Source organism: Miniopterus natalensis, chromosome 15 (assembly GCF_054644295.1).
Source record: "Miniopterus natalensis isolate mMinNat1 chromosome 15, mMinNat1.hap1, whole genome shotgun sequence".
Lineage (NCBI taxonomy): Eukaryota > Metazoa > Chordata > Mammalia > Chiroptera > Miniopteridae > Miniopterus > Miniopterus natalensis.
The window spans coordinates 38,159,017-38,185,317 of NC_142095.1; the positions used below are offsets into that span (position 1 = coordinate 38,159,017).

The 26,301-nt window shown below is 43.5% G+C and overlaps 1 protein-coding gene across 1 annotated transcript in view; it reads left to right on the top strand.

Annotated features, from left to right (window-relative positions):
- The window catches only part of CACNA2D3 (calcium voltage-gated channel auxiliary subunit alpha2delta 3), a 556,479-nt gene that overhangs the window by 399,459 nt on the left and 130,719 nt on the right, over nucleotides 1-26,301 (top strand). Inside the window, exons 23-25 of the mRNA XM_087825134.1 lie at nucleotides 2,419-2,514; nucleotides 6,250-6,371; nucleotides 8,894-8,974. Coding sequence (XP_087681260.1) covers nucleotides 2,419-2,514; nucleotides 6,250-6,371; nucleotides 8,894-8,974 — 299 coding nt within the window. The remainder of the gene's footprint in view (nucleotides 1-2,418; nucleotides 2,515-6,249; nucleotides 6,372-8,893; nucleotides 8,975-26,301) is intronic.

Here is a 26,301-nt window from a genome sequence, read left to right on the forward strand (position 1 = left end):
AGCTTATTATTATTTTATTACTATCATTTTTGCTACTATTTTAAATAGGCTGTTAAAGATTAAAAATAGGAAGAAAAATCACTTCTCTTTCTGATAACTTCACAGCATACGTTATTCAGTTCTCTCTCCTTTTCTGTTCTTTCTTTATTTAGTTCCTTCTGTTCTCTTTTCTTCTGTATATTATCTTCTCTCCTGTCCATTATTCATTCTGCTCTCATTTCCATTCACTCATTCATTCATTCACTTATCAAATGTTGATTACATGTTTGTTATGTGCCAGGGATGAGGCTAGGTGTTGGTGAAATGGAGGTAACTCAGTTAAACATGGTCCTTGCCACCATGGTATACGTGTGGTATATGGTGTGCTATATGATTAAGAATTGTGATAACTGTGTTGACAGAAAAATAAAGACATGTAGATTGTAAAAAGACCTAGAGTGTAGATGGAACACAAGGAACATTTTTCTGAGCAGGAACTAGTTCAAGGGTCGGGGAGCATTCAGGAGAATTAGAACAGCACGTGCAAAGGCCCTGAGGTAAGAAAGTGTTTGACGCATTTGAGAGATTTAAAGAAGGCCAACAGAGGGAGGCTGGAAAAATCAGGAGACGAAGCTGCAGAGGGGACAAGTGGTTCAGGACCTTGGAAGTCAAGTTAAAGATTTTGGACTTTATACTCAGAGTACTGGAATATCTTTGAAGGGTTTTAAGAAGGACATGATTAGATTTGTGTATTTTAAAAATCCTTGTACCGCAATGTGGAACATGGATTGTAATGGGGAAAGAAAAATACTAGAGGCTCCTACAGCATTCCCGGGGATTTGCCACTAGGACAGGGCAGCGGCAGTGGGCACAGAAAGAGAGACATGCCCACGTGGCATACTTCAGAAGTAAGACCCTCAGCACTTGATGATGGGTTTGCTGTATGAGGGGAGGGCAGCTGAACTGTCAAGGATCAGTCTCAGGTTTACAACGTGAATAACTCGGTGCCTCTTCCCAGCATGGGAAATAACGCAGAGCAAGTTTGGATCGGCCAAAGTTCTTTCCTAGACATTTTAAGATTAAAAATGACTATAAGTCTCCCAATTGAGGTAGGCAATTAATACATGAGCCTGAAGCCCCAAAGAGAGACGGCCATTCTCATTAGATTTGGGGTGTTTGGGGGATGCTTACCTGCGTGGGTCTTACTCCCAGGGGTACTGGGAAAGAGTCGAAGCCTTTCCTGGGGTTGCATCCTCCCGTGGAGGTGGAAATGCTTCTGGAGGCTTTCATGAAACTCAAATCCCGGGCAAAGATTGCTGACTCACTCCTAACACGTGCTAAAGATTTCCAAAATGGTAGCTTGCTCTCTAGTCCACATCTGTAACTTATTGGGCAGCCTGGCTTTCCAATTCTGTATTGGCTACAAGCAGAAACAAATGCATCGTGTTGGTTTTTATTCCCCCTTAAATACTTAAAGGTAGCATTGACCACTCTGACTACCATCAGTGATCTTAGATTGCAGATGGCATGGAGAATGCTTCGAAACAAATCGTGGCTAGCATCTGGAGCAGGGAAGCAAACTCAATCATCAGTATTCTCTTCATACTTACATCGAAAATAAAATTATATATTTGCTGAGAAAACCATTTGACTTTTTAAAAAGTAGTGTGCATTGCAAATAGCCTAAAGAACATCTTCAAACATAAAAATAACCTAAAAAGTTGGAAAAAACAAAAAACAAGCCTTTAGTGAAATTTCAAATGACTTCTCTTGTCAAGGCCGTTCTTCGGGTTCCTGTGAATGGCAGCTACAGGGCTGTTTGAAGAAGCCCTTTCTTTACTCATCTCTTTGGGGTTGGTGGTGAGGATAATAAGGCCTCTGCTCTAGTAGATGTTACAACTTGGTGCCCCTAAATGTGTTGAATTCAAGTCCCAGACATTTCCAGGCTGTGGGATCCTGCAGACTTTATACAGCAGCTCAGTTGCTTATTTCTGCTAATGACAGATTCCACAAATGGTCTCAGGACCAACAATAGACTTTGTAGCATCTATGCAGAAAGCTGCCTTTCAGGACTTGCCTCCTCTCCTTAAAGTCCTTAAAGTCATTCCGCAGCCCCCTCTCTCTGAACAGACACCCTGAAACTGGAGACAGAGGTGTGTGGATTCAGCCTCGGGGGAGCATTTTCTCTTGATACTTTTATCGTCACGGAGTTCTTGGATTTTCTTGCAAGAATTAGGATGAAAACTTTTATAAGTGATCAGAGTTTGCCTTTCATGCTTGGTGTGCGTGTGTGTGTGCATGTGCTTCTTTCTGTAATTTCTTTTCAAATTTCAGGTTTCAAAAGTGTTGTTTCATTAAAGAGCCTATGAGTCTTAAAACGCAAAAGCCATCATCTGCTTACTGCTTACAGGAGCCCTGACACCTGCCGCTCTGTTTCAGGAATTCGGACAAGGGCGTGGAGGTGGCCTTCCTTGGCACTCGCACGGGCCTCTCAAGGATCAACCTGTTTGTTGGTGCTGAGCAGCTCACCAATCAGTAAGTAGGAGGGACCCTCTGTGAGGCCCAGGGAGGCCCTGAGACGGGAAGCTTAAAAGGAGGCTTATTTCATTTCTTGATTCCACCACCAGTAGAAAGAAAATTCAGACACCCCAGGCCTATTGACATTTTTCCTCTCTGTTCGACCACGGGGGCCCCAGTGTATGTGTTCACCTGCCCGTTAGCCCTTCCACAACCCTTTGTTCTTCAGGCTTCTTGGCTTCTGTCCACTGTCCTGGAGTCCTCTCCCTCTCTGGTGAGTCATTTCAGATCTCTGGACGTGGTGTGGCTGCTGGGGTGGCGGGGCAGCCAGAGGACGACTCATCCCCTGACAAATGGCTTCAGGGAGTTCAGCTGTCCCGAAGCTCTGCTGAAGAATTCCTGCCTGTCCGGGAATCAGTGTTTGTTTGTGCGCGTTTTGATAGACCTCTGTGGTCTGCACTGAGCCTGAGGGCCTGTGGAGCCCCACGCCCAGGAGTGGGCAGGCTGGTGTCATTCAGTTGGACAATGTTTCCGAGTGCTTCCAAAGACACCCAGATGGACAGTGTGCAGAGCGTTGCCAAATGCAGGGCCCAGATGCCCTAAAACCGCTGCTCAGTCCTTTGTCTCCAGAGAGCTAACTCCTTAAACTGATGTTTGTCCAGAGCTGGCGTGAACCTAGGAAGTCTTTCCTGAGCCCACTAATAAGTTTTCTCAGTTTCTTTTCTCTGAAGCAAGAGACCTTATTAGGCCAGGGACAAACGGAGTCTGAGATTCAGAAAGCATGCAAAGTGTATGTGTGAGAGCCCAGAGGTTCCCGGAGGACCTCACATACCCTTTGAGTTACCCAGTGATGAATAACCAAGAGGGGAGGACCAGGCAGGGGCTCCTCCCCTTTGAACCCGGTTCTGCAGCACTCTGGCCTCTGCAGATGAGGCCCTGACAGTGCCCCATCACCTCATGAAACTGAGTCTGGTGCGTGGTAGGTCAATAGATTTATAGATGTTTTGTGGACTGGCTTTTACTTTCAATTCAAGGACTCCCTTTCTCAGCATCTCAAATTTGTCATTTAGGAAGTTGACTATAGTTGTGACTTGATTTTTTTTCAAGCCCTCTTTCACCCTTTACCCTTGAACAGTTGTTTTTGCAGAGGGCAAGTTCTTAGGGAGAAACAGAAGTGTCAAGACACACATTGCTTCTCCCTTTAGGACCCAGAGAGGCAAAGGGGGAGACAGCGATAGTGTCTAATGCTCAAAGAGGAAGGCTGTTGTTTGTTTTGAGACAAAAACAAACAAGAAAAAACAACCACAAAACGTGGCACCTTGCTAGCCTGTTACCTGTGCTATCATAACAGTTGAAAGACAGCCACACAAGCTCAGGACTGCTGGGAAGTGCACCTGGCTCGTCTCACTCATTGCTCCACTGTGTGCATCTGAAAAATGGGGGCAATTATCTCCCTGAGTTATTGTGAGAACCAAAAAATTGTAGATATACAACTGCTGTGGGAAGCCAGAAATACCTATAACTTCACATGCCTATCCAAGTCAGATTGATGAAGAATTTCATGTCTAAAGAGAAAATGAAAACTCACATTTCAATGTTTGTGAAACCTGATGATTTTAGGATCAGGAAACATTACTGCATGATACACCAGTGCCCAGAGGAGCCTGTCTGTGCCGTCAATTCCAGAACTCCCTGCACCCAGCATCCTATATAGCATGGGGGTCTCTGTACCTTCTCAGTCCTGCTCAAGGCTCCAAAGTTGGCCTTCTGAATAAGAGCAGAGTGCTTTTTCCAGCTTAAAAAAATAAGATTTTAATTTCTGGAGCATCAGCCTGCTGGTGAGAGTCAGTAAACAAGTGGAAGCAGCAAGGTCAGACCTTTTTGGTCTACTATGTCCAGGTCCAGCAGCACAGCTTCACAGGGCTGTTAGATGAGCAGAGCTCTTCCACCGAAAGGTGTTCCTGCTTCTGAGGGAATCTGAAAGAAATGAGAAATGCTATTTAGGAAAGATGTAGCAAGTTGTCTTTACTACTTGAGGAGTTCTTACATGGATATGAGCTTGGATATACTCTGTGATCATTAAGCAGATACTGAGTCCCCAGGGAATGCCAAGAAAAATAAAGTCTCTGCCTTTAGAGAGGAACTAGAACATGCTAGTGTAAGTTACAGGGAGGCATAGTTCAGTGGCCTCTAAGAACCTGAGGGGAGCTTCTGACAGCGTGAGCTTCCTGTGGAAGAAGTGAGCCCCACATCTTTGGAAGAGGTCAAGGGATCACAGGTTGGCCACACCCTAAAGTTATAGAAAACTTTTCTAAACTGGATGCCAAATTCAAGTAGTTCCTAATAACCAACTAGTTATAATTTAGCATATAAATTTTGCCATGGTGAAACAATAGAGAATATCTGAGCACTTCTCTCCATGGTCTATATCAATGATTTCCAACCTGTGTGCCACAAGAATTATAAAACATGCAATACCTGACTATTTGGTCAGGAATTCTGCCTCTTTTCCCTTAGATTGTCAAATTAAAAAATGACAACAGTCAACACAACAATAGCCATCAGTGTGAATGAATCAAAATTATATCTATTTTTTTGTCATACCAGCAAAGAATATATTTATTGGTGTGCCGCAGAATTTTAGTAAGTTGTTTATGTGCCATGAGACGAGAAAGGTTGAAAGTCACTGCTCTATATGATCCAACTCCATGCTACAAACTGCTGGATTGAAAATGGTGTCATTTCTGATTCAACTAATGGCCTTCCCCCTACATACACATTGTCCCCTGACTGGCTCCCTTCCTGAGAGATCCCTGCACAGTGTGGACTAACCAGACAGTCACTCCCTCCCCGAGTTGTACCATACTGGCCAAGACAAAGTGCTGGAGAGTAAACGTGACTCTGGAGATGTCAAGCAACAGACTCATTGGGACTTCAGTGTGTTTAGGGCTGTGAAGGAGGCGAGAGAGTGAGCAAAAGCTCCTCTCCTCGAAGATCTTGGGGCGCTTGGGGTGGGGGCGTGACAACTGTGCAGATAAGCCAAGGGAAAGAAGGCCGTGTCAGAGGGCCCAGGGCCGTGGGCCCAGCGTGGGGCAAGAGCTCGCACGTGCCTTTGTGGGTTTGCATGGTGGGTGGTATTCGAGGTGCACCTTGCAATGAATAGGACTTTGACAGGGAGATGGGCGGAGAGTGCACGGAGCCTTCCAGATGGAAGGAAGCGCCTCGGCAGCAGGCCGCGGCAAGGACAGTGAGGGACTGAGAGGACCCAGCGGCAGTCCTGTTTGGCTGGGAAGTAGGGAGAGGAGGGAAAAAAGGAGCCAAGATCCCGACGTGGGCCCATTTTACCTCCTTTGCACTTTTCCTAAGAAGAGTGAGATCTAATTAAAAAGTTGCTCCTCCCAAGGGTGTGTCCATGTGGTGGATTTTTAAGGCAAGACAGAGCTTCCTGACTACCCTTTGGTCTGATATGCTTTCTGGAAGCTGTTTGCTTTTTTCAGATGCTAAGATTATCAGTTCACTAGATACACTAGGAAAAATCACTTCACCCACCGGGACTCAGACTGCCAGGGCTCTGCCAGGTATTTCTGAGTCGCCTGGGGGCGCAGCGTTACACAGACCCTCTGAGAAAGGCGGGTCGGGGTTCTAAAGGCCAACAGGGCTTTTACTCGACAAAGGCTATTGGGGTGCACTGCATCCGTGCCCGGCTTTTCCTTGCTCAGTGGTCATGCTCTTCTTATTTCTTCCCATTTCAAGGGACTTCCTGAAAGCTGGCGACAAGGAGAACATTTTCAATGCAGACCATTTCCCTCTCTGGTACCGAAGAGCCGCCGAGCAGATCCCGGGGAGCTTCGTCTACTCCATCCCCTTCAGCACAGGTGGGTGTCCTGGCTGTCCCTCAGGTCCTGCTGGCCTGGGTGTTGCCTGCAGAGTCTGGGGGATAGGTCTGAGTGCTGAGTGGGGCCAGATTCAGCCTTGAGAGGCAATGCCGACTGCTAGCCCAGTGCCGAACCAGCGACCTGTCCTGTAAGCGTAACAGCCCCAAATAAAAGGAAACTCTTTTTGCCTCACCAGGTTTTGCAAACAGCATTTCAAAAGTGGGACTGCTATTTTAGACCATGTGGGATTTGAATACAAACTTCTCAGTATTTTTTTTAATGTTGTGATGGGCCTACTTAGAGAAAGTTTAGGCAGGCATAGCAACCTTTGCCAAAACCTTCAAGTCACACCACTTTGGAGGCCCACAGTTCCCATCAGAATAGAACTGATTTAAGTGGGCCCGCAGGAGTGTACAGTCTTGTGCTCTCTTGACAGAAAGCTTCAGGGACCAATGGGAGGCATGTAGCCAATGATTTTTTTTAGTCCTAAGATATATTATATCTTTTTTATATTATATAAAAAAGATAAGGTCACCCTCCTCCAAAAAAAGACTGCACACTGTCCCATTTCAAGCAGTTTCAAGAGCAAGCCAGACTAGGACTTCTCTCCAGTTGTCCTTGACTTTTTCTTGTCTCACGCATCCAGTATTGATGGTGCACATTCTGTGTAAGGCTCTGTGCATCATAGAAACATCAGAGATGAGTGAGACCCAGCTCCATGAACTTGGACTCCTCTGGACATTCAGTCTATGCTTATGTTTTATATCTGGCCCTTGGTATTAACCTCATACAAGCATGCCTAAGTCAGCCCCAGTGGAGGCTCTCTAATGCTTATTGTCAAAGCTCCTCCCTTCCACGAAGGAAAACACCTTCCAGAAAAGTTCTTTTGAAACCTGCATAAGACATGTTGGCAGGAGTTGTGCAATAATTAGTTGAATGGGCTCATTAAAAGAAGTTCCCTCATTAATGCAGATATTTAAGAAAAGGTGAAATGTTATAGAAATTCCCTTGCTGGGTGGGATCGTCAACATGATTATCAACTAGGCTCGGCCTGAGCTGGGATTCTTGGAGTCTGTGCTCCTTCACTGCTAGGCCGTGACTAGAGCTCTCTGTTTTTGTCGTCAGTATCACACTTTATTACTGAAAATATCAGCTAAGACCGTGGACCTGCTCATTCTCTGGCGGACCTACCAATGATGTCTTCTTGTGTCTTGCAGTCTCATAATTCTTTCTTTTTCATAGTCCTCTAAAGAAACAACTAGAACTTAGCTTAATAGATCTGGACTGGAATCACTAAGTTATTCTTTGTGACAAAAGTAGCTTTTGCCCCAAAACTGGACAGAGAGGAGCTGTGGGAGATGTGAGCATCCCCCGAAAGTGCTGTGTGTGTGTGTGTGTGTGTGTGTGTGTGTGTGTGAGAGATGGTCTCTTGTTTCAGTTTGCATGGTAATTATTCACCTTTTTCCCTACAAAGAATTATGTCTGGAATAAAACAAATTCTGATTAATTAAGGCTGTTGCTTAACTGGCTTTTGGCAATTGATGTTTTCCTTGAACTCTCAATGAAATCATCTAATGCAAAGGAATTTACCTTTTCCCTGGTAAAGTTATGGATGATATAGTATCTTAGGAGATTTCATGGCCCCTTTAGATTCAGGGGGAAATGTTAAAAATCACCAGTGCTGTAGCAGAGTTTCCTCTCGTTCTTTTGACTGTGTGTTGAATGCCTGTACACACTGGAGAGGAAGCTGGTTTTCATTACAGCTTATCCTTGGGCCAGGAGAGAATCTCAATTGTTTTGGTCATAGGAATATTCAAATTCAGGTCTGCTTTCTCCCTGCTTCTCAACTCAGTTGGTCCCATGTAACTCACATTCATTGAATACCTTTTATGAGGCAGTAACGAAGTAGGAGTTTGTGCTCAGTATCTTTTAATTCATGGCATTGGAACCATTATTAGTGATTGATAACCTCTTAATACTGATGCCTTATCGTTGCCACATTAATAAGAGTTTGGAGTAAGGATTGTATTCCAGCTCTATCCCTGTTTAGAATGATTTTGCTAATAAAAAATTGGACTTAAAATTACAATTTTATAGATCAGTGAAGCTTTAACCAACAAATCAGACCTAAAGTTCTTAACTTGTAAAATAATTTCCAAACTTTACGTCACGCAGCTCTTTGTGGCTATATTCAGAAAGGCAATACAAATATGATTACCGACACAAGTAAACACTGCAATTAGTAACCAGGAATTGGGAACAAATGTGGTCTGTCCATGATGGTCAGCAATCTTGATGGGGAAGAGGTTGAACGCTCCCAGTGTAGGTGGTCAGAGCCCAGTGATTGCTTCAATGGGCGACTGGCTGCCCAGCACCTGTGCAGCAGAGTGGGCCAGCTCTGGGTCCTGGGAAGCGAGTCGCAGCACCATCTGCAGAATTGGTGACTGTGAGCCAATACGATTACTGTCTTAACTTGTGCACTATGACTTTTCTCAATTTCTGTGTGTGTGTTTTTCCTACAGGAACAGTCAACAAAAGCAATGTGGTGACAGCAAGTACCTCCATCCAGCTCCTGGATGAAAGGAAGTCTCCCGTGGTGGCAGGTAAACAGTGGATTTTAATCACTGACTATAAACCAAGCAGCGCATCCACTTATCTGGCCAGTCAACTACTCCTAGGTACCAGAAAGTTGGTTTTCAAAGGAAAAAAAAAAATTAATTACTCCCTCTTCGGCTTGGTGTCATCTCCTCCAATCCAAGGCTCTGGCAGCTGGTTGCATTTTGATGTGCAAACAGAAATCTTTCCCAGGACTTTTATCCTTAAACTCTGAGCCAGTAAGAAATTGTTGGATGTGCAGAGGAGAGCCTTTCCCGGCAGTGGGCCACACGCTCATTTAAAGTAAGCGCCCGCTCGCACTTCCATCATTAAGATCACAGTGGGCATACAAGGAGATTGTGGGTTTGTTTTAGGCAAATACAAGCTGAAATGCGCCCTTCTCCAGCGAGCCTGAGATTTTCATCACCCTAATCCCCCTGAGGAATTAGAGTTAAATGTATCTGCAGGTGCTAGGTTTGAGAAAGCCAAAACATTTTACGATTGAGAGTCTTGAATTGTAAAAAAAAATAAGAAAACCCTGTTTCTGGCTTTTCCCATCTCTCTCACTCTCAGGAGTGTCAGTAGATACCTGTGGCTGGCTGGATGCTTTCACTGATGTCTGGCCCAAAGGGCCAGAAACTGCCACAAGCCCTCCTTGGAGGAGAGTTGTGGAGAAAATGGAGCTTAAGAGCATGTCTGGCATATCATCAATTTCTGATAAATCATTGTTGAATCCATAGCTTGATGGATGGGTGAGACCTTCCAAGCACCATCCTTGTATTGGCTCGCTTTACCAAAGGGAGTCATTCTGTTTTGTTTGGGGGCAGCCTCCCTCAATAAGTTGTACTGGTGGGTGACTTTGAACCTCAACTTCTGTGTCTTCTCAAAGGTTTGTGGGAAGGAATGCAAACAGAGCAGATAGGCTTGAAGTGGTTGTTCTTTGGCTGGGAAACTCTGGGTTTTCTTCCCCCATTTATTTCCAGCTTAGCCTATGCATCATGATTATATTAACAGGTACTGAAAGATTTGGGGACAGTTGCCCTGATTATTTGTGGGTCACTGGGTATGGCAAGGAAGTCTTATGTATCTGGCCTGCAGCTCATCTTGAACTAAGCAGACCTATAACTAATCAGCTAGGAGATAAGGGATCGGAGGATTCATGGCTGCTGTCTTCAAATTTTGTCACTTAGTGTCTCGGGTTCCTCGATGAAAGTAGGAGACAGGATCATTATTTTAACTCAACAAGATTTATTTGTGCTTAAAGGAAGTTAGACTTGCTAACCTCCAGGCTGACCCAGCCACACAGCTCTGGAGGCGTGTTATCTCTCTGCAGCTGGTGCCACGTGCAACACCTATTGATGACATGGTCTGACCAAAGCTGCCTGTCTGTCTGTTTGAAATTTCCTTTTAAAACCATTTCCTTGGGTTTCTCATTTAGTCATCACGAAGAATGTTAAGTGTTGGCCCTAAGATGACTGTACCCATCAAGCCCATAAACTATGCCTAAGTATTTCTAAATATCTTGCATTTCATAAATGTCTATTTGGCTGAGTAAGGGTGAAACATGGACTCGGCCTGGGCATTGTACCTCCAGCCCCAAGAAAAATGTGACTTCTCCAAAGGGTTTTCTGGTCTACTGTTGAGTTACACAGCTGGCCAGAGACCACAGGCAGGTTTGGCTCACCTTTAATGGGTGGAAAAGACATCCTCCTGTTTATTGCTACTTAGTAAGTGTCAACTGGTCCCCATTTTCAAAAGATAATTGCAGAGCAAGATAAAGAAACAAGGTTATCTGAGGAACTGTATTTAGTTCCTACTTCTTAAAAATGGTATTATTAATCTTCCTTCTCTGGTATGTTGGGTAGACACAAGATAAAACAGGTGTGCCCAGCTCAGTCTTGAAGGGTGCCAAGGGATGCAGCACCATGAAGGCAATGACCTCTGGAGGACCATTCTGTCTCCAAAAGCAGAGTGGCCTCCACAGCACTTCCCCAAATTTCATTGACTCTGACTCACCCATCATGTTCTTGTGTGATTAGTTTCCATAACTTTCTTCTGCGTATTTTCCTCAAATTAAGTGGACATTGTTTACCACTCTAAAGTGAAAAAGGCCACTTTAATTGGGGAAGAAGCCTTGTTTTGGCAGGTGGACGTGGAATATGTGAGCAGGCTTGTCCCCCACCAGTGTGTGCCTCCAACAGCAGATGGGATACAGCCAACTGGCAGTAATTTGGGCTTTCAATGAAATCCTTGTGTTAAATTGAAGTTTATCTGAAAAGAAAGGTGAACAATTTTGCCAATAGTTATCGCGGACTGCTTTGAGAGGCCTGCCCAGGGCCCAGGCCCTGCCCGCTGCTCTCACGTGTGCCGGCTGCACGTGTCTCTTGGAGCAGAAATAGATTCTTGTTTTCTTTTGTTTTATTCTCTTATTTCTTTTTTCCCTTGTTTTCATTTTTAAACAAAAACATTTAGATACTCATCTGTCAATGACATCTTTGAAGAAAGGGCAGTCAAACTGGGCAGGATTCCATTTAGATGTCAGCCCCGGTGCCTAAATGGGCCCCATCCATCTTCTTGGTCTGTGACATTGCTTACGATCCTCTCTCTAGGAACCTGCCAACTCCCCAGATGCCACTCTTGTGCTGAATTCTCTTAGTTTCCTTTCCCACTGCAAAGGGAGATGTGGTAGGACTTTCCCTTGGACCTACCAAGTCTCTCCAGCCCTGGAACCTCCCATGTGTGTTAGGCCCCCGGTCCATTTTTCTGTTATTACTGGAAAAACAAGCCTTGCACTGTAAGGTCCACATGGATGTGTCACTCAGTCTCTAACTTGCAAAGTGTGTGGTCCTGGGTCTCTGAAGTTCACTCTAAACCAAGATTGAGGTCATTACTTCTCTCACCTGACTCTGGGTTGACTTGGGGATAACATGAGAAACCGAACAAGAAAATACCTGGATATGAAGATGTATAAAAAGGCAAGGGTTTGGAATGACCCATTTTTATCTCCCTGTTGCCAGCCTATCTATTGATTCACTCATTTATTCAATAAATATTTTTTGAACTCTGGCTTTTACCAGACACTCTAGATATAAACGAATAATAACCAGGCCCCGGTGAATGACATGCCCTCCCTTGCCCCGGAGGCTGCAAAATAAGTTATTTTTTTTAAGCCATGTCTACACATGGCAAACGAATTGAAGAGCCAACCAATTATCTCGAAGGTCCTAGAGGTCAAAGACTTTGTTCTTTCCATCGTATGTCCCTCGCAGCAGAACCCAGTGGAGTACCTGAAGCACAGTGAGCCAACCCTTGATAGGAAGTCTATAAACTGAATTGACCTTGAAGCACCCTGTCCTGCCCTTACTTAGTTATTATGACTCAAGTTCCATAAAAAATGGCATTAATTCTTCACTTTACTCTCAATGAAGGGACTGGTCCTCAGGGACTAAGAGTCATAGGCTCTGCTCCCTCCATACTTGGATGGAAATGACCTGGAGAAGAAAACAAATGCTCGGCGTGGGGGGTGGGGTGGGGGGGCTGAGCCAGGTGGAAGGTGTAACTGTGCAGGGAGCTTCCCCCCCTGTGCAGTGTTTTTCTGACCTCCCTACTCTCCTTCTAGACCTTCCCTCTGACAAATTCAATTTTTGCTAAGAAGTTCAAGTTGCTGGATTTTCAAGAGTCGATAATAAATTTCAAATTATTTGGGCTTGCTTTAAAATGTAAATTTTAACATATCAGAATCTAAACTCTCTCCTAAGAATGTTCCAGTTTGATTTCTTAAACGAATTGCAGACTCTCCAAAGGCAAGGACTGTCCCAGTCATCTTGCTATTCACAGTGCTAAGTACAAGGGCTCACATGGGGTAAATTTGTCAGAAACATTGACTGAACAAAGGACTCGAGGGAGACGAGACTCGTTTTTACCTGCTGTATGTAGGTCCATAGCTTGTGACACTTACTCTCCAGACAGTGGCGCGTGGTGCTGGACTAAGCAGGGCACCCAGCAGTGAAACGCCAGTCCTCTCCAGGGGGATATGACACAGACCTACGTGCGTATTTTAAGGAATAATAAAACTGCGCAGAGCCCCGTCCGAACGGCAGCTGTGCTAACCCATAGTTACCTCTGCCTTAGCAGAAGTCTTTTCTGAGGTGCAGGCATAAAACCTGATACTTAAAACAGCTAATCTCAGCAGCAGTAGAAAGAGATTATAGGTATTTGAGGCATGTGTTTTTCACAGAAAATTTTAAAAACAGATTTATCGAAGTATAATTTATATGCCAACGTTTTACCTGTTTTAAGCGTAAAACTCAATGATTTTTTTAGTGGTTTACGGGTAGCGGGGGTCTCTGCTCCGCCAGGTTGTCCCTGTGCAAAGAATACAGACCACATCAGATACATTAATTCACTCCTCGGGGCAAACTTGAAAAGGCTGGTTATGGGCTCTCATTTGCATAATTCTAGGCAGTGTGATAAATAGGAATGTCTGGTGATAGGACAAAAGATTCCATTTTAACGAGCTAATTAGGACAGAGATTGATTAACAGCATTGACCATTAGCTATTGTCAGCTATGAGTTATTTAAACTGAGTGTACAGTTTAATACGGACCCTTCATTAGAACCGGATGAGTAATACTGGCAATCGGCGGAGGCAGACATTCAGCTTGACACCCTTCTTTGGTGGGATTTTACATATGGTATATATGAGTTAATTGGTATGTCAGGGTCATGTATCCTGTCTGCATGGATAAACCTCTATTTTATTAGATCTGAACAAAGGGAGTCTTTTGTCTTGGCAGAAATTAATACCTATTGATCACACCAGTAGTTCTCAAACAGGGGCAATCCGTGCCCCTTCCCCAGGAGACATTTGACAACATCTAGAAACTTCTTTGATTGTCACAACCGGTTAGGAAGGATGCTACTGGCATCTAGTGGGTAGAGGTCAGGAATGCTGCTAAGTATCCCACGAGGCACAGGATGGCCCCAGAAGGCAGAAGTATCTGGTTCAAAGTGTCAGCAGGTGCAAGACTGAGAAATGCTGTGTAAACTGACAGGCAAACTCCAACTCCTGCTTTCATATTCAGTGTTTCCCTTATAGGCTCACTTACAGAAAGACCTTGTTTCATTTCTTCACTTTTTAATTAAACCATTCAGTCAATACCCATCTAGTACCTACTGTGTACCTTGTGTTGGGGATACAACTATGAACAAGAACCCCAGAGAGCACTGTGGAATGGGGGAACTGTTGGTTGTACAATGAGAGGACACTGCTGGCATCCCGTCCCCAGGGCTAGGGCACAGCTGCCCTATGAAGAACCATTTCCCCAAATGCCGCAGCACCCCCTGAGAACTGGGCAAGGCCAGTGCTGCCAGTGGCCTTCCATTTGTGTGGGAGACACAGACAAATATTGAGTGAATGGAGGAAGGGAGAGAAGAGGGATTTCTAATTATGGTAAATGCTTTTTAGAAAATGGATCAGGATACAGATGAAGCGTGGTCGGCAGTTCATACATACCTGTGTGTGGGTGTGTGGCTGAGACGATGCCTCTCCAGATTATGGGGGTCAGGGAAGGTGTCCCTAAGGAGGTGACATGAGGAGAGTTCTTAATGATGAGATTCAGCCCTTATGCAAACATTGGTGGGAAGAGCATTCCAGGCAAATGGAAGAGACTTCTTCAAGGATCTTGAACAAGATCCCTCATACGTGTTGTGTCTGTGTTCCAGGTGGGTTCTCTAGACACCTGAGTCTCTCAGGTTCGGGGGCTATTTACTAGGATCTGAAAGCAGGACGGATGGGCAGGTTGGCAGATGACTGAGGTAGGTGAGGAACCCAAGGCCAATCTTTGCTCTGAATAAGATGGGGCTATAAGATGGGGCTTATTATGTGTTTGGCATTTGTTTTTTTAAGCTGACAAATGGGTGCAATGCAGGGAAAGAAGGCGGTCTAAGCCGGTAAGACTGACAACAGCAATCTTCATAGATATGGATGAATGATGCAGCTACTGATTATGCTGTATCACAAGCCTGCAGCAGAATTTGACTTTGAGTTGGCCACGTAGGTCTGCTGGTCTGCATACCAAGGTAGCAGCGACAGGAGCACCGTGAGGATTACTGCTCCAGGAATAGAAATGGCCCAGAGTTCTGAGAAACTGGATCCCATGTGCAGCCTCTCCAGGGCACTCACTCCCAAGAGTCACCCTCCTTTTATAATCATGAGTCAAAGCCCCAACACGCCCTTCCCCCCAATATCAGCAGCAGAATTTTAAGGTAACAGGTCCTCATACCTGGCTTGTATGTTCTGTAGGGGCAAGTTAAGACCCCTCTTTCTGAGGTCATGGTGCGATTTGAATATTAAAAGCCACTATGAACCAAGGATTTAAGAGTGAGCACAGGGCCATCGCCCCCTCTTGTTGTGGGCCTGAGTTTTCACATTTGTAAAATGAAGTTGATTGGTGCTTTGGATCTCTAACAGCCTAGTTTTAAAGATGGATATTTGTTTCATTATTAACCAATAAATGGAATATTTCTTATGCTCAGATTTAGTCTGGCTTTAGAGGGCCCCTCTGGTTCCTGTTGAGAGCTATAAATGACCATTATATAAAATTTTCATACATATAAAGTACTTGGTAAATGCTCATAGTTGAGTGCTCAATAATGGTGAACTGTTTTGGTAAATAACATTTTATTGAAATAAGGTCATGCCTATATTGTCAACAGACACCTTTCTGCTGAAATAGCAGAGCTGGGTAGTTGGATAGAGATTGTGTAGACTGCAAAGCCAAAAATATTTAGTACCTGGCCCTTTACAGCAAAGAGTTTGCCAACCTCTGCTTTAGATGACAATACATTGCAGTCTGTAACAAAAAAACAAAACAAAAACCCACAAAAAACAAACAAACATGAAACACTGACTTCTTCACTCCTTTCACCAACTTTTTTTCTTATGGCGTGAAGTGGATATTTAAATCAGAAGCTGTATAAGTAGATGTTGAAGACAGAGCTTCATGTATCAGAAGGCGTCCGTCAGTGGTGCCTAATGTTTTTGTATGTGTGGTTACACAGAAATCCCAGTCTAAGATCCTGAGCTTTCTAAAAATATATGCTCTCATTGTCAGTCAAGACAGTGATTTACTTAACCTTCGCTCTAGTTTATAAACCTCTGAACAGTGTAATCAGCATAATTCTTGGGAGGACATTGGAAATGCCTTCACATGCTTCGGTGGAAAATGGTTTCTGGGATTTTCTTTTTTCTTTTTTTCAAACATGGCTCATGAGAGATTTGGGGACTTATTTAGCTGCCTTTATCCAGGCAAATCTGGTTACCTTGTTGGGATTTTGATCTTGGTGAAGATTAGACTATATATGACTCATGCTAAGTGAAAGGCCTGCGAGGATAAGTGAGCTGGCCTGCAGTTCCCCTGCCTGGGAAGGAGGGCCGGGCATGAGCAGAGCCCGCACCAGGAGCACAAATGCTTTCACAGTCAGCCTGTGGACTTCTTTGCTCATGGAAATGCTTCGGCCAGGCTGTGCTGGGACAGGGACAGGGACAGGGACAGCGCTGATGGAAGGCTTTCTATTTCCATGGCTTCCCAAAGTTTGCTCTCACCGAGAACTCCTGGGTTCTACTCTGGGTGAAGAGATCTGCATGCGAGGTCAGGATTAGTGTCTGAATGTCATTCCTACTTCAGGGCCAAATTATATGTGACTGGGCTCAGTCAGATGAGAGTGTACAATTGTCTTTGAAAATGTAGTACACGGTCATTTTATATGCTTTTACTTTACTAGCATTCTTCCACCATCTCCCAGATGTTTTGCTGGTATACTCAGGTTTTTAAGCCAAAATTATTTTTGTTATTTTGTTCCTTTATTTGTGTTATGTATTTCTCACTCTTTCACGCTGTATGTCTTTCCCATTTCCTGTCTCCCATTCTCTCAAATTCACTCCAGTCAGGTTTTATCCACAGTGAAATGTTTCTCATCAAGGGTAACAATAGCTTCCACATAAGTGAATCCAAAACAGAACTTCAGATGTTCATTTTTCGTGGTTTATTGTTGATCATGTTTTCCTTGAAGTATTGCCTACCTGGCTGTTTACCTCTCCTATGTCTCCTTTGCTGATCCACTCATCTCCCTAACTGTTAATGGTTGAGGGCCCATTCATGGCATTTAAACGACAAGCCAGGCCTCTCTCACTTGACTCTTTTTTGACTCTTCAACAGCTTCAGTCTGTCTCAAAAAGGCCTATCAAATGCAAGATTCCAAATTGAAGTCCCAATTCCATGTATACCTTCACCCTCCACTCTTCCTCTGCGGTCTTGCTGATCTAGGTAATTCTAGTTATCTAGTTATTCATAAGTCCACAGACCTGGGAGTCATTTTTTTTAACATTTAGTTGGGTAACATTGAATATGCTCAAAAGTAAACAGAAACATAAAAGAAACTCCATGTGTCTTCACCCGGTTCCAGGAGCTATCAACCTCATGGCCACTGTGCCCTTCCACCCCCAGTACACTGCCACACCATCCATATTAGTTTAAATCAAATCTTGGTCATGAAATCTTTCATCCATAAATATTTCAGTATACCTTTAAAGGGTAAGAACATCTTTGTGTTTTAATATAACAATGCCATTACCACACCTAAAATAACAATTCCTGACTACCTATTACCTAGTCAGTGTTTAAATCCCTAGCTGTCCCAGAAATCTTGTTTATTTTTTTACTCTTTGTTTGCATCAGTACTTTGATGTCATTCTTGACTCTTCCCTTCTGCTCTTACTCATGACCATTCTATAAATCACATTAGATTTTCCTTCAAATTACGTGCAGAATCTGACCATTTCTCAGTATCTCCAGTGCTGCTCTGCTGGGCTAGCTCACCCTTACCTCTCCCCTGGATAGTTGCAGTGGCCTTCCAGCTTGTTCCCCTGGCTCTTTTCCACCTCTGGCCCCCTCAATCTATTCTTCATAGGAGCCACAGCAATTTAATTAAAAGATAAGTAACATCATGTCACTCCTCTATTCAAAATTATTGACCTCCCAATTTACCCCGAGTTAAAAGCCAAAATTCTCACCATGATCCATGTATTAGTTATCCGTTGCTGCCGAACAAATTATTCCAACACTTTGAAGATTAAAACTACAAACATTTACTGTCTTACAGTTTTTGTGAATCAGGAATCTGGGTGATGCATGAGGCTGGGGAAGCTGTGTCCTGCAGCTCAGAGTGTCGCACAAAGGCTGCAATCAAGGTGTTGGCTCAGGGTCTCTCTGGAAGCTGCAGTAGAAGTGTTGTTGAGAGCTGTGGTCTCATCTAAAGGCTCGACAAGCAGAGGAAATGCTGCCACATTCACTCATGAGAGCATCAGCAGGAGTCAGCTCCTCCTGGGCTGTTGGACTGAGGGTCTTAGTTCCTCACTGTTGTTGGCCAGAGGCCTCCCTTACTTCTCTTCCACTTGGATGTCTCTACAGGGCAGTACACAGTGTGTTAGTAGAATTCCATCAGAACAAACAAGAGAGAGTGAGCAAGATGGAAGCTAGAGTTTTTTATAATATAATCTTGGAAGTAATATCCTATCACTTTTGCCATGTTCTTTTTTTGTTAGGAGCAAGTCACTAGGTCCAGCCCACCTCAGGGAGGGGATTTACAACAAAACAAAACAAAAATCTTATTTGAGAAATATTTCAAAAAGTCAAAGAATATTAACGCTGAAAAATAATTTTAAGATATCATAGCTTAACTTTCATTTGAAAAAATAGAAGCAGAGACACATAGATGATAAGTCTCTTGCCCCAAAACATCTGCTAGCAACATAAAAATTAAAACCACAATCTTTCGTTTTCCAGGTTTTCCACTCCCCATTTCTGACATCAATAGAACTTAGAAAATCTTTAAATGTGAACATCAAGATTGAAGAATCACAGATAATTCCAAGATTTTGAGACTAAATACTGGATCAATTATAGATTCATTTTTAATAAAGTTCTTTTAATTTTGATAACAAAATACTTTTTAATGGGCCACAAAAAAGTATTTATTAGTAGAGGCACTTTTCCCTCAAGTACACTAGATGGTGTATTAGTCAGGATGGAATAAGTTAGTGTGCAGTAACAAAGATCCCTAAAATCTGCAACTTAATGCAACAAATGCTTGCCTCTTGCTTTCAAAAAGTACACCTATGGGTACAGTTGACTCTCATGGGTCTTATACCTACAGGTGTTAACATCCCAGGCTCCTTATTCTAGCAATTAAATGTTTCTACTAAAAAATGATGCACATCATTCATATTTCTTTAGCAAAAGAAAAAAAGAAAGGTGATTAAACAAGGGCATGAATGCCAGGAAGTGGGAATCATTGAGCATCATCTCCAACCTCAGCTCCTTCTACTTCTGCCTTTGTCCAATCAACCACAGCCACACTGCCTCTTTATGGCCCTTTGAACACACCAAGCTTGCTTCCTCTCAGGGCTTTTGCACCTGCTATGCCTCCTCCTTCGGACAATTTTCCTCCAGATACCTTCACCACTGGCTTCATCATTTTCCTCAGGTCTCTGTTCAAATATTTTCTCATAAAGTACAAGCCCATCCTTTTGCATATCTCCAGAACTCTCTGCCCCTCATACCTTCTTTTTCACCACGTGATCTAATTTTAATTTATTTATGTCCTCCCTCTGATAGATGTTAGGTTCCATGGAGGGTATACTTTGTATTTCTTGTTCTCTCCTTCATCTCTGATACTAGAAGATTGCTTGGCACACAGCAGGTGCTTAGAAATTTGTTAAATTGTTGACTTTGCATTGCTTGGTAGCCAAATTAGCAAAGCCATTGAGACTTCACTCTGACTTTAACTGATTTTTGGGATTATCGCTGGCATGTTAATGGCATGACTTCCACCTTTTTAAGTTCTTCTCATGCTCTTCCTCCCCTCCCCTTTCCTCTTGCTTTTTGTAATTCATTTCTTGATCAATTAAGGTATATCTTGAGTTATCTTTCTTCAAAAGCTGTGTGTAGATATCATGCTCCCTGAGCCCGCGCACATCTGAGAATTGCGAACTCAGTTTGGTTCCTTGTTAAGTTTTGTTTTTATTTGTTTAGTTTCTAGGTTTTAGAGTTTTTAATTTGTTCTTTACATTTGAAAATTTTACCGGAATCTCTTTGCTTCATTTTTCATATTTTTCTCTGATTTATACAGATTGAGACTTACATGTGGCCCACACTAGCCTAGATGAACTTTTGATATTTGTCTTTCTTATGAGAAGCTTTTCTTTACCTACATAACTTGTGTCTTTCTTTAGCTCAGGAAAATACCTTCGCAGATTTTTTTTCCTTCTGTGTCACGTGTTCTAATCTGTTTATCAAGAAAACCAGGTATCCATATACTGGTTTTTTACGGTTGCCCCTTTGTTTCTATCACCGATTGCTTCCATCTCTTTTTTCCCTTCTGTGTTCTGGGAGTGAGTATCCCATGGCATGTATTCTGTGATTCAACGTGTTGCAGGGTTTCTTTTGTACCTCTGATGATGATTGTGGTATCCTTTACTCATTTATCACTTATTTATCTGTTTGAGTTTGCCTATTATTATCATTATTGATCATTATTTTATTATTATTTTATGATTGTCTGCAATCACTTACTCCTTCCTTCCCTGTAGGGGGATTGCACGTCCTTGCCCATTGCCCTGTCACTCGCAGTACCTTCCTACTAGGGCCGTATGCTCTGTACCTCATTACCTCTGAACTTAGCCGTATGACATGATTTTGCCAGCAGAATGTGAGTGGGTATAATGGACACCAAATCCAACCAGAAACTTTAAAAATTATATTGGAATAGGTTTTAAAATAGATTCTTCATGCTTCCTCAGCATCTTAAGGGCAATGGTGCTTTCTTCCTTTTTTTCTTAAGTATCTTTTAGCATACTTAAATATCTTCATTTTAATCAACGTTAAAATACGGGGTGTTTGCCAATGAATAGGGTAAGTGGTTTCCCCTTGAGAGTCCCTTATTGTTAGCTTTAGAGTACTCCTGGAGACTAGGCTGGAAGGCTAGTTGACATACACAGCCCCTAGACAAATGCCCAGTGTCTACACGTCTTCCATTTAGTGTGGAATTGCAGGATTTGTAAGGGATGCCTCCTCTTGCTGCTTGGTGGTCTGACCACTTAACCTAGATAAACCAAAGTAGTCTGTACTTTTCATTCCTTGTAAGAAACAGTAGATGAAAACTATAGCCCCAAGATTGTACATATCTTATTGCCCCCCTTCCTTTTATCATCTTGTTATATGCTACATTGTAGAGACTCTTCATCGCTAGTGGATGAAGACAGCAAGGTCTTGATGGCAGGTGTGGTGGGAGTTAAATATCCTCACATGCTCCACGTGTAGGAGGGATGGTTTCCCTCTGGTTTTTGAAGCCCAGTGTCAGAGAAGGAATCACAGCATAAGGATGAGGAATTTGGGCTGTTACTCTCTTCCTTTACATCCCACTCATCTGTCTGAAGGTCACATCTTTGCTTTGGGTAGTGAGCACCTCTGCTGGAGACTTGGATATTATGGACCAGTATTTCTAACTTCTCATATCCTCATAACTTTTTCTTCTGCATATTCATGAAGATTTCAATGGGAAACACTACGTTTTAGCCAGTGTCTATTTCTTCATTTTCTCAAACAGCTACAAAACAGTGGCACTGTCTTCCCCTTCTGTCTAAGAACATCTTTTCCAGCCCAGCAGAGTCGATGTGATAGAAAAACACTGATTTTCCCATTTCGCCTTGGCTTCCTATGCTGGTTTTCTGGGTGTTGGTGGGACCAGAGCTCTGGCAGCAACATACTGGTTGGTGGTTGGGTTTCTTTTCTCTGCCATGTTTTAAGAGCTGGCTGTGCCAGGGAATGATTCCAGCTCTGACTTCTTCAAACCTGTCACATTCCAAAAAGTGCCCAGAGTTTGGCTTTAGGAAGACCTGCATCCCAACTCCTACTCCACTACTTACTAGTGGTGTGGCTTGTACAAGTGACCCAAGTCCAATGATTATGTTTCTTTATCTGTAACGTGGAAGTGAAACACCCACATATTTTGATCAATATGAGGCTTAGAGAAACTGCAAGTATCATGCTTGGAAACCAGCTGTGCTCAGTAAATGTTGATGGTGGTACTACAATTGTCTTCACCCAAATAATTAATATAATAAAGACACAGTCTTGATATTGTGGTTCACGTAGAATGAATGAAGAATGGCAGGGGTGGGGTTGAATCACTCAAGCTAACCCCATGCCCCGCAACTGCATTTATCAGGCCTGCAATTGACTATCTGCACAACTTTGGGAAAGTTCCTTTCCTTTTCCATGCTTCTATTTCCCATTTGTAAAATAAGAACATGGAACTATATGAGGGTATCAAGTAGGTTTCATCTCATATGACATCAGTTGATCAGTAGTGTACCTAGAAAACAGCTTTAAAAGGATTCTGAGGCCTTGGCTGGGCCCAGTAGATAAGTTTGCTATCATCTGTTAGCAGTGTCTGAAATGGGTTGGGAGGTTAGTCACAGCTATCCTGTAGTTTGCCAGGATTAGACTAAATGCTCTCCAAGGACCTTTCCATTCCCAGTCCCCTGGTTCTGTTTCTGGGTCTTTTTGATGACACCCCATTCACCCAAATGAATATTTAGTGTCGTCAGAGTGAAAAGTGAGAATGGACCCTTGTTAGAAACCTGAAAGGAGATTGGTGGATTATGAAGCTGCTTCTCTGAATGGGATGGGAGTTTCTTTGAGACCTCATTGCAATTTGAGCATTAAAAAAAATAATAAAAAAGCATTTTAATCAGAAGGGAAAACAGTATATTTCCCCAAAGTTGCACATACAACTCACAGCCCAGTCATGCCATGTGTAGTTGAAATATCACTTGCTGATAGGTTTCCGTCTAATAGCATTTAACAATGGACACACTGGTGGGTTTGACCAGACTGGAAACATGTATTTCCTGATCTACTGCAGAAAGTTATAGCTTTCTAACAGTTGTATAATTATATTAATGTGTGCCACAGATAGATTCTTTTAGATATTGATTTAGCCACTTCTGTTGATATTTAGGATCTAAGAAAGAGTGTCTTACTTCTGGGGCCACTTGGTTAACTCTAGTAATGAGATTTGATTTTCATGAATCCTTAGGAGGAAATACTGTGAATCACTTTTCAGCCTTCAATTTTTATAAGGAAAACGAAAACATCCTGTAGTCCATTGGCATTTTAGCATCTTGAACACAAGATTCTTCCTTCAGGGAGAGGGATATTTGCCTTAGTTTTGAAAGGTTTTCAGGTACAGATGTGACACTTGGTCTTCTCTCTCCACAATCTCTATGGCAGGGTGCATCCCTCATACTCGCTTCTTGTAGGCCTCACCTCAGCCGGCTGCCAGCATCACTGGGTCCCGCTCTTATGAATCTGTGATTTCTGGCAAAGCCAAATCACCAGTCTGTAGTCATACTGTTGCACTAAATATGGTGAAAAAATTATATTTTAGATGGTTTTCTCAGAAACAATCAATACTAAGCGTGACTTTTGCTCACGATGTACCCTCGGCAAGACTCGATGGAAGGCCACTTTTATAGGGGGATCTATGAATATGACCAGACAGCAGCAATAAACAGCTGAAAGTAATCTGTGAGGCGTTTGCAAATTACCGCTCATGAGCTGTAGTGGTTGTGAAAGATGATTTGTGGTTCTCGCAGGATACCCTGCAAATTGGGTCTTTCATCTGCGATGCTTTCTACGGTTAAACCATTTCATTTCTCATATTAACAAATGATAACTCTGCCATTGTTAATCTAAACAATTTGATTTATATTTTTCTGTGCTGAGAAGCTGTTGACATTTCAGGGTAAGTAATTATTTTCATTGCCAAATGCTGTTTGTGGTGATTGTAGGCAAAAGATAGAAATCTGAATTATGCGTATTCACCATTTTAATCGTTCTCCTTCAAGACTATTTATACAGCAGGAATCTGTTTGCCTGAGTTAGCATCTCTCCTTAGAAATCTAATAGGACATGAGTGCTGACCGGTGAGGGTTCTAGCCACGTTCAGGGTTTTCTGTGGTGTGTTGGATGTTCTCGCATGTGACGGCTATGGGCAGGGGACAGGGCTGGCCTGAAATGTCACCGAACCTCTGGCAGAATCCTCGGCGCTGACAGTCTGAAATCACAGCAGTGGGAGGAAATGGATTATTGGCCTCAGTAGTTCCAGCTTATGTAATATCTGTTCAAGTATCTCACAGGGTGGTTGCCAGGATTACATGACAAATGCTCATGAGAACGCCTCTCACTATGCCTGGTACATAGCGCGAGCTCGGGAAACATTTGCTGAAATGGGGACAACATAAAAGAGGATCTTCTACATTTCCATTTCCTTTCTCATATTGCTTTCTTGGCCAAGGACTCACAGTCCAGGGCAAGAGAAAGAAACATTTTTTTCACTACATCCTTAGACCGGATGCTCAGCCTCGCTACTGACGTGGTGCACGAGACAGAGCAGAAACGAGGCACTGGGACTGGGGCAGAACAGCTGGCTTTCTCTGGGGTCTCTTTTTGATCTTAAAATCCATGCTAATTTTTCAATCTGCTCTTTAACATATCCAGGTTTATTTTCATATTCAGGAAAATTAACATCAAAGTTTATAGTTTTCCCCCAGAAAAATCATTTAGCAAAATTGCTGCTCTGAAAAGATGGTCCATCATTAGCTTGTGGGTGTTCATGGGGCCCACACTGGTTGTGAGGCACTGTGGGCAGGGGTAGATGGCCTCCGTGATGATTAGGGCACGTTGGTGTGTGTCCTGCAGGGTAAGCTGTGGTAGGTTCATTGTCTGTTTTCCTCGGCCCCTTACACTGCTGGGCAAAGCTCTGGCCACATCAGAGGGAGACAATACTCCTGCATGGGCAGACCTCCCATTCACATCCCAGGTCAGGGAATGGACTACTGATTTAGGACTCAAACCCATTTTGACATGGCCCGAAGGAGTGAATGTAGAGCCAGTACCCTGAATAGCAAATGTATTCTACCCTTTGAACCAAGTTCAATTGATTCGTTCTGGTTGCCTACAGTGCTGTCTTAAGAAGGCCCCTGTGGTGCATGGAGGCTCAGCGGGGAAGGTGCTGGGATTGATTAGCAATGTCTGTCAAGGCCTCAGGAGGGATAGCTTGCTATCTGCCGTTGTCTGCTTTTGACATGCCCTTCACTCTTCTGTGTAAAGCGAATCTAATACTAACAGGTGACTCAGTATGAGACGGGGCATCATGAGAGACAGAGCAGGTAGATTCCACTTTAAGAAAACCTGGCATGAGAAAATGCAGATTTACAAAATGCATAAATCTGGAGCTAATTATTGTCATTACAGAAAGATTCCATGAAAGGTTCCTTTAAATAGCAAGCTCCCCTACTGCATTGAAATGATGATTCAATTTACAGAAATTCACTTTGCATGCAACTCTCCGGGACCGTGTCTGCAGGAAAGCAAGCCGCACCTGAGTTCTTAAACCCCAGCCTCGGTGCCGCTCAGGATGGCTGCTGCCGCACACCTCTGGTCTCCGGGATCATTCCCACTCCCCGACTTCCTTCCTGCTTCCTCTCCCAGAGTGTTGAGCAGACAATCCGGGTGGCGGTCAACAGCTGCTGGCTCCCACCCCGCCGCGGCTGCGTCTCATTAGTGGGCGAGCTGATTGCCGCGCGTGTGTTTACGCGTGGGTGTGGCCCTCCAAGCCCGCGCGCCCGTGCGCTGCGGTGTGGATGCAGATGCCCACGAGCCATTCCCTCGCTCTCAGCCCACCCTAAATTCATTCCTGCTGTGAGTTATAAATGCATGGTTCCGATCGCCCGGTGGATATGGCTTTCAGTGATAGGTGCCCCGAATTCCGGCTCCCCGACGTCTTTGTGTTTGTTTATACATGATTTACCCTTGCATCCCAAAACTTCCCCAGACCCTGGGCCTCAGTCCCATTATCCAGACATGAAACCCTCCTCTTCCTCTGTGGCCTAGAAAGCCCCAAATGGTTTTCTGATTTAGAAAATTAAATATAATCTGACTCTTGTGGCAAGCTACGAAATTCCCGACCAACAGACGCTCCCATTAAATATGTAACATACACAACATCTAAAAGTATCACCAATCTAGCATGAACTTGAATTATAGAGGCATTCAGTGCCCCTTGGGTAGGATCACCAGCTTCTTCCCAGGCACTCACAATTGGGCACTTTTCCAATGGACCGTAAAGCTCCCAGGAATGCTGACTGGCACACGTGTTTGAATTTGTGCGCTCTGTAAAAGCAACTTAATGCAGGGAAGAGGGCCTTAA